This window comes from Hylobates moloch, unplaced genomic scaffold (genome assembly GCF_009828535.3).
Source record: "Hylobates moloch isolate HMO894 unplaced genomic scaffold, HMol_V3 SCAFFOLD_4, whole genome shotgun sequence".
Classification (NCBI taxonomy): Eukaryota; Metazoa; Chordata; class Mammalia; order Primates; family Hylobatidae; genus Hylobates; species Hylobates moloch.
This window is the reverse complement of record NW_026652279.1, coordinates 82,123,455-82,136,223: the sequence shown is the minus strand read 5'-3', so window position 1 is coordinate 82,136,223 and position 12,769 is coordinate 82,123,455. Positions and strand designations below refer to the sequence as shown.

Here is a 12,769-nt window from a genome sequence, read left to right as displayed (position 1 = left end):
GCCTACCCTAAAGACCTCATTGTAACTTAATTACTTCTGTCAAGACCCAGCCTACCAATAAGGTCACATCCTCAGGTATTGGGGGTTGGGATTTCAACATATGAATTTGAGGGGAACACAGTCCAACTCATACAAATACCCTAGCTGACCACACCTTTCTCCTCCTGATGATTTTGATAGAATTAGACAGTCTCAGAATAAAACTTTTATTCTTTCTCTCAAATCTTAAAGAGAAAAAAATGTGATGTCATCAGTATCTTGATTGTGCCTCAAGAATTCCCCTCACCACAGTTGGGTGGAAACACATAGAACTGCACAGACTCCTGAGTGTCAATAATCTTTCTCCACTTCACAGCACAAGACACTGTCTGTCATCTCCTTTCCCTAGACACTCATAAAATTTCTCTAATAATGTGCCAAAAATGCTGTTCTGGGACAACCCTTTGCTGGACACATGGCAGAGCTCTCTGACACGTCATCACAAGGGGATTCTGAACACTCTTCAATCATGATGATTTCAACAGTGCTTGGAGGAGTCTCACCTATTGTCAGTGAGCCCTATACATAATTAACCTAGCATAGGTTTCACCTAAAAATCACACACACCACACACACAGTCAACTTACCCACATGATCTGAGTAAACTATGCTTGTAATTATGTGCACAATATTTAGTGTTCTTCATGTCAGGAAATTCTGAAAGCCTCATGACTAAGAAACATATAGACACAAATACCTTAAGGTTTGTGGTTTTATCTACTTTTTAGCATTTCATTGCATACCCTTACTTTACCAAACAGGCAGAGCAAAATGTCAAAGGTAAGGAAATCAAAACTCTTAAGTGATTTGCTCAAGGTCAAAACATTGGCAAGTGACTGAATGGAGACAGAATCCAGTTCTTCTCACTTACTTTCCATTATTCTTTCCACTAAGTCACATCTTCTGAAATGCCATTTTCCACAAGGAAATTTCTGTTTAATCCTTTGTTTTTTGCAGTGCCTAAGATGCAATTCAAAGAACGAATATATACTGGCAGCGAAAGTGATGGGCAGATAATTACAATGATCCATAGGAGTGGGGATGTCCAGTACAGATCTTCAGTGAGATGCTACACCCGGCAGGGGTCTGCACAGGTGATGATGGACTTTGAAGAACGCCCAAACACTGATATCTCCATTATCACATTCCTCCCTGGTAAGCTTGAGCTTGAAATTTTTTCATGAAATTTGAGGAAGCCGAATTTTTACTCAGAAATATGTATCAGGGAAATACAAGTTCCTCGATGTCAACAGGCGTATGGCATGGTTTTATGTGCACTAAATGAGGAAAGTGAAATCGATTTTTAACAGGTTGAATGAATGCCCTTTTGGTATCTGCATTAACTTATTGATTTCCAGTGATGTGATATATGGTTTATTCAAAACTTATTCAGTGGACAAAAGCATATCAAATGTACAAATTTTACAATGCTAGGAATTAAACTTGGCTCAATGATTTGTTTAGTAAGTCAAAAGTTAATAATACTAGAAACTAGTGTTGAGGTCAGATTAACAGTGATCAACCAGTGCAAGGCTACTAATCTTGCTTTCTGAATGTAATACTAAAAATTCAGAAATAAAATAGGCATTTGTGCTTTTCCCCTTGTTTTCTAAGATGAGTGGCAGAGCTTAAAGACAGAAATCAAAGAAATTCCCCATACAAATAAGGGCTGGTCTTTGCATATACTTAAATATTTATTCACTGATTGAGCAAATATCTACTGAAGGCTTATTGCATGCCAAACACTATTTATTGCACTGATATAGCAGGGAAAATCAACAAACTTGCCCTTATGGTGCTCACATTCTAGTTGTAGATATATTCCTATGGGATGTGACTGACCTGCTGACATTGTTGTTCCAGGTGAGACTGAAAAGCCCTGCATTCTTGAGCTGGTGGACGATGTGCTCTATGAGGAGGCAGAGGAGCTCCGCCTGGTACTCGGCACTCCACAAAGCAACTCTCCCTTTGGGGCTGCAGTTGGTGAACAAAACGAAGCTCTCATAAGGATCCGAGATGATGCTGACAGTAAGAAATCTTTTTTTGTTTGTTCAACTGTAAATTAGAAACTAAAATCCACCCAAGTCAAGGTTTTAAGTGACTCAGAAAAATGCCTCCACCTCCTCTGCTTTATGACTAGGGTTCTTAAGCAATTGAGAAATAGCAAAAAGACAAACAAATGGGGAACAAAATAAACCATTAAAACTGATAAAGTTGACGCTGGAGAATATGGCTTATATCCAAACACTAATTCTCAAACATCCATACTGGCCCTCTACTCTATACACACCCTTGGGTACAGGGCGACCAACAGTTTCCTCCCTCCCCACCCACCTTCAGTGGCCTGCTCAGGTGTAATTTATGGCACATATAGAGAGCTGGCGGCACATGCTCTCTGGGGGCTGGTTAGATCCCTGGAAGGAGCTGGACAACACATGCCAGCTTTTCCTTCCACACACATCACTAATTTTGAGTGAGGGGACAGAGAGAAGCCAGGAGTGTAATAGTCATTTATCCCCTCCCACATGGAAACAGACATTAGAAATGGAGGAAAAGCACTCCCCTTACTAACAATTTCATTTGTCTTTGTTTCCCACAATTTTAGAGACTGTTATTAAATTTGGAGAAACCAAATTTAGTGTCACTGAACCCAAAGAACCTGGAAAGTCGGTGGTTATAAGAATTCCAGTGATTCGCCAAGGAGACACTTCAAAGGTTTCCATTGTGCGAGTCCACACCAAGGATGGCTCGGCCACCTCTGGAGAAGACTACCACCCTGTGTCAGAAGGTATGGGGCTCCCAGAGCCTGACTCCTGATGGATCGTGCCAACTCTGTGTGCCAGTGCCAGTGCCCTTAAGGAAAAGAAGGGAAACATCCAATTGAAATCAAAATAGGACACTCTTTTTTAGGGGGTATAATTTTAAGGGGTACAAGTGTAATTTTGTTACATGGTTGTATTATGTAGTAGTGAAGTCTAGTCTTTTAGTATATCCATCCCCCGAATAATGTACCTTGTACCCATTAAGTAATTTGTCAATATCCACCCCCTGCCACTCCCCCACCCTCCCAAGCCTTCAGTGTTTATCATTCCACGCTCTATGTCCACGTGTACACATTATATAGCTACCACTTATAAGTGAGAACAAGCAGTATTTGACTTTCTGTTTCTGAGCTGTTTCAATTAAAATATAGACATACTCTTTTAAATTCCTCTCGTTTAGTAAAACAAACACAATGGGATTTAGTTCCAAGATTTTTTCTTTTTGACTTACAGGGTATATGTGTTAGGACTTAGGGAAATTTTGAGTAAATGTGCTAAATAACCTTCTGTTTTGAATTGGCTTTCTACTGGTTTTACCTTCATTGTAGTTACCAGATTAAATAATAATTTCCTATCTTTTTCTATGTCATTGCAATATGCATGATAACTGTGATAATAATCTATTTTAGTTTAGAGAACACTGGCAATCTAAATCTAAACCAAAAAATTTTGTGTTAACAAAGGACAGTAAACGTATAGTGAAATATTAACCACAGAGACAATACATTCTCTAGGATTTAGGAGCCACTTAGAGATGTCTTTCATCCCTCTCCTTTTGCAAATGTTGGGCCATGTCACCATCTTTTTTTTGTTTTGGAGACAGAGTCTCACTCTGTTGGCCAGGCTAGCATGCAGTGGCGTAATCACAGCTCACTGCAATCTCTGTGTCTTAGGTTCAAGCAATCCTCCCACCTCAGCCTCCCAAGAAGCTAGGACTACAGGCGTGCACCACCAGGCCAGCCAATTTTTTGTATTTTTGGTAGAGACGGGGTTTTACCATGTTGGCCAGGCTGGCCTCAAACTCCTAGTCTCAAGTGATCTGCCCACCTTGTCCTCCCAAAGTGCTTGGATTAAAGGCATGAACCACCAAACTCGGCCTGCCATTTACTTTTATCAGTAATTAAAACAAGTCAGTTCTGGCCGGGCGCATTGGCTCACACCTGTAATCCCAGCACTTTGGGAGGCCGAGGTGGGTGGATCACCTGATGTCAGGAGTTTGAGACCAGCCTGACCAACATGGCAAAACCCCATCTCTACTAAAAATACTAAAATTAGCCAGGCATGGTGGTGCATGCCTGTAATCCCAGCTACTTGGGAGCCTGAGGCAGGAGAATGGCTTGAACCCGGGAGGCAGAGGCCGAGATCCGCCATTGCACTCTAGCCTGAGAGACAAGCACAAAACTCCGTCTAAAAAAAAAAAAAAAAAAACTAATCAGTTCTTCTCTCTCACTTGCTCTCTCTCTGAATTATTTGCTTACAAAATAAAAGTAACTTTATGTCCAAAATTACATTTATGAATTATTTGGAGTCTAATTATTCACTGTGTTTTCTACTTTCCTACCTCTCACTATCAAGAGTCATTAGTTCTTGATCATCTTAGCACTTTAGGAATTCATCTTTATCTAGTTTACAAACAAAGCTGAGAAAACAACTGATAGGTATCACTGAATCAGTAATAAAGTTAGTGAGACAATATAAAAAATGGGTCTTCTACAAAGGAGCTTGTATATTCTTTCCATATAATGGTTATAATTTGATGAATTACACTAGAGCTTCAAAGTCATCCCCACATTATTCTCTATGTAAAACATAATATATATTTGAAATAAATCACATGTAATCCCAGAGAAGGGAAAACAAAACTGATTAGCTACTGAATTATAAAATATAAAATGTCTTTCTATAATGAGCAGATTTTACATGAAAGAACAATCTTTTAAATATCGATAACATGACTTTTAACAAAAAATGTTTTTCTTGGAAGTAAAATTATTCCTTTTGCTAAACGGAAACAAAATTATAGCTATGTAGTAAACTGAAAAATAAAGTCAGAAAAAGGTTAAAACATTAAATAAACCTGTTGGTCTCTTTTATCCAATAAATGTCAATATATGTTTTATAATGTTTATATTAAAAATTTAAGGAATATTTTTCTGAAACGATTTCTAATTTCTCCTTTTAAGGTTCAAACTGAAGTGAGTTCTTTGCACAAAAAAACAGAAAAAAATAAATATAGAAAAAAAGTTGAAATTTTTTGCATGCTAAAATAGCCTAAAGTGACAGAAAAAGATAAATGTGAATGAGAAAACCTGACCACCATGCAGCAAGTATACTATCAGAAAACAGTAACAGATATTTAAAATAAATATTTAATTTTTTAAATTCTAAGAAATTTGGTTTGTATAACTCAAGGCATTACAAAACCTTGAATGTTTACATGTCTAAGACAAGTAATGAAAACGAGTAAAGCAAGGGAAATATGAGAGAAAACTGAGTGACTGTAATGTCATTAAGCCAGCAAGCCCATTCCTTGCCAAGAAAAGCCTGTATTATCACAGCCTAGTGTTCACAGTCTTCTGCCATGCGGGAAGGTGCCAAAAAACTCGAAAATCTCTATTTTCCTATGCAATTCCCGGATATTTAAGTGTTAGAAACCAATTTTTTAATGTCACATCATGCAGGTCAAATCAAACAAATGGTTAGCTATTTTCTTCTCTGGAACAAGAACTGTAAGTTCTCTCAGGGTATAAGAAATCTGAGACTGATGGGCTCATATAATATGTGAAGGCTAATAGGAATAATTGCTGTATCTAGAGACAGAGAACTAATTTTAAAAAGAAAAAGAAAAAAATCTTTAAAGATAAAGAGAAGAAAATTGCTCCTCGTACCTGATAATTTAAAAATTGAAGCAGAAAAAGGAAAATGCACTGGCAATTCATTTTCTTCTTCCAGACTCTAAAGGATTTGTAATTTAGAATTATAATAATTGAACTGCAGCTACATCAGAAACTGGCGTCTGTTGACTCTTCTAATTGGGATAACTATGCTTTATAGGCTTTATATTTTCCCTTTTGAAACAGTATCTTAAGAGGTATAGTAAAACCAACAAAATAGTTTATCCACGGTTTACAGTATGATCAGCTGCTTAATTATGAGTTCAGTAAAATCTGATAATTTTCATGTGTTTTAGTAATTTTGAAATGAGTGGTTAAGAAAAGAATTCTGATTTTTTTTTTAGGATTCTAGATTTAACTTTCATGACAAAGAAGCAATTCTTTTTTAGTAAGAAAGGGCAGGGTGAAAGGAAAAAAGTCACTAGCATTTATCTAAAATAACTTGTCTACGTTTCCCTGAAAAACACAAAGAAGTGTTTTTGAAATATAATTTGTTATTGTATAAAAAACTCAACAATTATTTATCCAGCTCATCTACATATATACATAACGTAAATCCCATTCACACTCTATTATACCTATGATCATATTCATTTGTCTTGAGTCTTACTGGTTTAAAAATTCTGGGGAATAAGAGGTTAATTTTTCGGATTATGTCCCAATATTAGAACTACCGATTGTCCCTTCCGTAATTCAGCATCTTTTCAAACTGTGGGCCAACAAACCAATGTCTTATTATTAAAATTTTCCTTCAGATGAAATCGGCCTTCCCAGCACCCTGGATGGAACTGGAGACCATTATTCTAAGTGAAATAACTCAGGAATGGAAAACCAAACATTGTATATTCTCACTCATAAGTGGGAGCTAAGCTATGAGGATGCAAAGGCCTAACAATGATACAATGAACTTTTGGGACTCCAGGGAAAGGGTGGGAGGGAGGTGAGGGTTGTAAGACTACAAATTGGGTACAGCGTATACTGCTTGGGTGATGGGTGAAACAAAATCTCAGAAATCACCACTCAAGAATTTACTCATGCAACCAAACACCTCCTGTTCCTCCAAAACCCTAGGGAAATAAAAAAATTTAAAAAAAAAAGTCTTGGGAAAAAAGAAAATATTAAAGTAAAGTGCACAGAGTAAGAGTTAGTGATGTTTGTTAAACATTTGATTTCATTTTACACACACACCCAAATATACTGGACCACAGTGTAAAATGTATTTTTCATTGTAGGCCACAGTAAAAAAAAAAAAAAAAAGCAAGCTTGATAGAAAACTTCTCATATTCATATGCAAATGATTAAATCTGTGATTTTGCATTTGTAGAAATTGAGTTTAAGGAAGGGGAAACCCAGCACGTGGTTGAAATCGAAGTTGTCTCTGACGGGGTGAGAGAGATGAGAGAGGCCTTCACTGTTCACCTAAAACCTGATGAAAATATGATAGCAGAGACGCAGGTAAGTAATGTAATGTGTATGTAAATTCATGGCTAGCAGTTTGTCAGAGAAAATACATAAAAGCAATCACATAATGTACAATAAAATGAGGAGACTTTGTAGAAGCCTTACATGAAAGAGATATGCATAATCTCTTTTTACCACATAAATGTATTTGGTTCTGATTAGATCATAGTCAAGAAATGCCTGTCTTTTTCTTTGAAAAATCATGTTTGTGGAAACTCAAGGACTGAAGCCACTGAGCCCCAAACCAGTGCACTTCCCTTCCCCATGTCAGTCAGTAATGATTGATTGACCTTGGGATTAACCATCAGAGGGAAAGCAGCATCTCAGAGTAAAGAGGGAACTATTAATTCAGTGCCACAACTCATAAAACATATTCAAACCCACAGAGCAGTTTGCTAACCCTCCAAATCAAGGTCTGTTTCTCCTGACTTTATCAGAATTTGATGTCCACAGCCTCATGATCAAAATGTTGCAGTCCTAAATCTTGTTGTCCATACTTATTTAATTTATATTGTCTCATTAACCAGATTTTCCTCAAAATGAACATAATTCCATGGAATGTTGACCTTTACATCGGAAATAATATTTAAAACTACATGTCTTTTTGGAATGTATTAATATTTATGTCTTTACGTAAATTTACTGTTACTTTTTTTATCTGTTTCACTTTAATATGAGTTCAAGCTGGGAAACTTTTTTCCCTAAATATTTTTATCATTCTGTAATCTTTACTGCCTGATGGTTTTTCTACTACAGTGCCTTGCTTTTTATCAAGCTATTTAAAATTCAAGTACGGGCAATCTTTATCAAATATAGTTTTGTGTCTTCATCACATAAGATGAACCTTTTATTATTATTTTTATGGAGTAGCATATGAAATTCTTTTGGGTGAAAAGAATAGTCACTCAAACTACTTCCAGTGATGAAAGCTTCTTTTAAAAATATGCATGTAAAGATAGTTCAGGAAACTATGCTATGTAGTCAGATATTGGAAGGTTATTAGGGAGCCAGTGCAAATTCACAGCAAGGTGTTCTTGTCACCTTGCCCAGCAGCAGGTGTTCATAGATTCCGCTTCTGTCTGGAACTCAAATTCTCCCCTGCCTGGGTTTCAGGCGGTGCCTTCTGCCCTTGGCTGCTTCAAAGAGTTTCTTATTACCTGGCATCTGCTTCATCCAGGCTCACACTATCCCATGACCTCTGTGATATTCCTTCCTTCAGAATGTCCTCCAGCTTTACTCCCACTGTCAAAGAATTGACTCCTTCATAAAATTTCCCTTCACAACCCCAAGACACATTTAGCTACTGTCATCACAACTGGAGAAAAAATAAATAAATTAGAGCCCAAACACCTCACGGGCCACTGGCCAACCTTTGGATTGACTGCCCTGGGCTCAGCTGCCCTCCCTGGAACCATAAGATGTGAACAAGGTGCCAAGGTCATGTGCTGCAGGCCACTTAGGGCCTGTTGTTCTCCAGGGGCTCTGAGTATGACAATCTGCATCATAACGAGGCCATGGGTTTGCCAGGGATCATGAGTATTGTCCTGAATCGTAGAAGCATCAAAAGTTTAATATTTCACTAATCAGTGATAATTATCTTTTCCTTCTAGGTGACAAAAGCCATTGTGTACATAGAAGAAATGAGCAGCATGGCAGATGTCACTTTTCCTTCTGTCCCTCAAATTGTATCCCTGTTGATGTATGACGACACTTCCAAAGCTAAGGAGAGTGCTGAACCCGTGTCTGGCTATCCTGTCATCTGTATCACAGTGAGTAGGAGATTCACAAAATTGAGGAAAATTTTAAGATAATTATTTCAAATAATTATAATCAATATAGCATTGGCTTTGTTATGAAGAAATTAAAGTAGAAAAATACTACATGGTTTAAGCCTTGAACTTTGCAAATATAACACTAATCAAATAAAGCTCCCAGCTTTCTTTCTTCACCCAACAAAGGTTCATTAACTGATGTGTACATAGTGTGTTCTCAGTCTGTCACCAACAGAAAAGTAAATAAGATATGAAGTCTGCATTCAAGATATTTAGAGATGAAGAAAAGAATATAGGAATTGGTAACTCTAATATAAGGCAAGATATAACCACTATCATGAAAATGATACAAATTAGAAGTCAGAGTTGCAGCTCCATATATGAGGGGAGGTTTGGGATGGTCAGGTGGAATTTTGACTGTTTAGGATGCAAGTCTGACAAGGGAAGGTCATTCTAGGAAGAAGGGACTGCAACTTGAGCTACAGCTAGAAAAAAATAGCATAAGAAATAGCAAATTATCACTACTTTTAAAATTTGCCTTTTCTTGACTCTAAGTTATAAGCTCCTTGTGAGCTAAAATTATGACTTACTTATGTTTATATCATAACAGCACTTCTATAATCACTTATATATAAAAAGGTACACAATACATGTTTATTGAGTCAACAAGGCAGAGATAATTTGGTGTCAAAGTATAGGGAGTTTTAAATGTCATATTAAGAAATTTGGACTTCATTTGTTGGGTAGCAAAGAGTTCTCACACAGAAGAATGATCAGAGGGGTTAAGCTGGCAGGTTAACAGGGCAGTCGTGTGTCAGTGGACTGGAAGAAAAGAAGCTGAATTAGACAGAGAAGTGCTGCTGTAAATGGAAAGGAAGGCATCAACTTAAGCAATATTGCAAAAGAAGAATCAGCCGAGTTCATGACTCACTGGATAAGGGGGATAAGATGAGAGACAGGAAGGGAGGGAGGAAAAAAGAGAGAATAAGGATAATTGGCAAACCTGATGATTCAAGAGATTATGGTATAAATAACAATTTTACACGTATTAAGTTAGAAATAGAAACATCCAATAAGCTGTTTGAAATGCAAATTATGTTTATAAATGTTATCTTGCCTGGGAATCAAAATTCAGAAGCTGTATGAACAGCATGTGGAAATTGGGGAAAGCAGCAGTGAAAACTCGATGGCAGAAAACGGGAGAAGAATGCGTTCCACCTGTTCTACACTCTGTTCCTAACACAGTCATTCATTTTCCATAGGCTTGCAACCCCAAATATTCAGACTATGATAAAACAGGCTCTATCTGTTCAAGTGAGAACATCAATGACACTTTGACCCGGTACCGGTGGCTGATTAGTACACCTGCGGGCCCTGATGGTGTGACCAGCCCTATGAGAGAAGTGGACTTCGACACCTTTTTTACATCATCCAAGATGGTCACACTGGACTCCATATACTTTCAGCCTGGCTCCCGGGTACAGTGCGCAGCTCGTGCTGTGAACACCAATGGGGATGAAGGCCTGGAGCTCATGAGCCCTATTGTAACCATCAGTAGAGAAGAAGGTCAGTCATTGCCATTTTCCCCTGAAGATCACTGGAATACTGTGCAATATTACAAATGTCTACTTTCTGGTTATTAATACTTCCAATGTCCCACATATTCCATATATTTTGTAAGTAGTTAATACAAAATTATGTATTAGAAAACAAAATATTTATTCATTCTACCTTTAAGTATCTATCATATGCCAGACACAATGCTTTGTGCTGGCAATAAAATAAAGAAGACAGGATCCCTGCTTTTGAGGAATTCTTGGTCCAGTTGAAGATGCAGACACATTTTAGTCTAGACAGGGCACAGGAATGCACAGGTAGAAGTGATTAGTTTTACCCTGAGTGGGTCAGGAAAGGCTCATCAAAAGGGGAGACTGGAGCTGAATCTGAAGAGTAGAGGAAAACAAGCATGAGCAACAACTCATAAAAGCAAGAAAGAATGTGGGATATTCTGGGAACGGCAAGCAGAGAAATGGGGAAGCTTCTGAGAGGGAGAGGAGGAAAAGCCAGGAGACAAGGCAAAATGGTATGCAAGGCTCAGCTCTGAACAGAGCTCATGCCATGCAAGGTGCTCAGCTGGTTGTTGGGTGAGTAGGATTTTGCTGGGGACAGGAGGGGAAGGGCAGACCAGATAGAGGGGTACGTGCAAATTAACGCCTTGGTATTACAAGAGAGACTGTATTTAAGCCTGAAGCAAAGACACATTGGGGATGCAGAATAGGACGTGGCTGGGGACAACATTGGAAAGACAGGAAATTTATTTAAATAAATCCTTCACTCTGCAGAATAATTTTTAATGAGATTTTTCTTAAAAACGGTTGTATATATATGATTCTATTTCTAAATCATCCATCTGCACACTGCATTCAAAAGTAAATTTGCTGCATAGAGGTCATATGTCCCACCTGTGACTACTATATATTCAGGATCAAATATTTAAATAATGCCTTAAAATGATTCTCTCTTTTAATAAATCAGACAGCCTCTATGCTGGGGCCTGACTCTGATTTTATTGCTATTCTAGTACATATTTGTCTATTTTCTCTGTTTTATACAAATAGATAAGCAATTGTATCTTTCCAAGTTCTCCTGAAATTATAATTCAGCATCTTGGTTCCTTTCATGATGTTCAAATAGAAACCCCACTCTTTTCCTAAAGGAAATACTGGAGAAAGAGTTTCATGTTCAAATTCTTGAAGGTCACTGGGAGATATGAGACAGAAAGAGATGAATATAAAATGGATTATAATGTATAATACACATACTATAAAAAATCACATATATAGAGAAAACTCTACTGTACATATTTTGCTCTCTGATTTTTAAGGAGACTTTAGTTTTTGTTCCTAAAATGAGCACAGTTTTAGTTTTATTCACTTATAAGTAATGTAAACATAACTAATGATAAGTATATTATTCTAGAGTAAAAATAACATTTACTTGGTTTAACTACACTTACTTTTATCCTATTGACTTTCAATCACTTTTACTGTATCTGTTCGTACTTCATATTTGAATGGTTTTGTGAATATGGCCATGACTTAGAATAACCAGCACACATTAAGTTACATTGAATGGTAACAAATTTTTTCTCAAAGTTTGAACAATCCATAAATTGTCAAGTGACCACTAAACTGTGTGCTGGGATTACTTCTCACCCTGTGGCCTTCTAATTCCTTATGACATGATGTACACTCTTAGCCATGCCCTACTCCGCAGAGAAGTTGAAAGTACACAGAAAAATAATAGCTCCTATTTTTTAAAACATTCTTTAGGTATTATTGATTACCTTCTTTTCGCATAAATATGTTTTTTTTTTTCAAGGTCTTTGTCAGCCCCGTGTACCTGGGGTTGTTGGAGCAGAGCCATTCTCAGCTAAATTGCGCTACACAGGCCCTGAGGACCCAGACTACACAAACCTCATCAAGCTCACTGTCACAATGCCACACATAGATGGTAGGTGACTTGGGTAAGCAAATCCGTGGAATTGTTTTGGACTCCTCATTACCTGGTGTATTTTCCTTCATCTTCTAGATAACCAAGCTTAAATATTCAATTTGCAACTTGAGCTTTAAGTCCTTCTGCTTCTTTCAACTGTTTTAGCTTTGTTCTACCCTGTTTTTATAACTATGGCAATGTAAGCATTCTTTAAAATTAGATAGATGTAATACATATCCAGACACGATAAAACAAAGCTTTGGTACCTAGTCTAGCTTTTATGAAA

The 12,769-nt window shown here is 37.3% G+C and overlaps 1 protein-coding gene across 1 annotated transcript in view; it reads left to right on the top strand.

The window, feature by feature from the left end:
- Nucleotides 1-12,769, top strand: part of FREM2 (FRAS1 related extracellular matrix 2) — a 190,847-nt gene that overhangs the window by 158,602 nt on the left and 19,476 nt on the right. Inside the window, exons 7-13 of the mRNA XM_032151198.2 lie at nt 997-1,194; nt 1,903-2,067; nt 2,645-2,827; nt 7,080-7,210; nt 8,827-8,985; nt 10,251-10,554; nt 12,370-12,501. Coding sequence (XP_032007089.1) covers nt 997-1,194; nt 1,903-2,067; nt 2,645-2,827; nt 7,080-7,210; nt 8,827-8,985; nt 10,251-10,554; nt 12,370-12,501 — 1,272 coding nt within the window. The remainder of the gene's footprint in view (nt 1-996; nt 1,195-1,902; nt 2,068-2,644; nt 2,828-7,079; nt 7,211-8,826; nt 8,986-10,250; nt 10,555-12,369; nt 12,502-12,769) is intronic.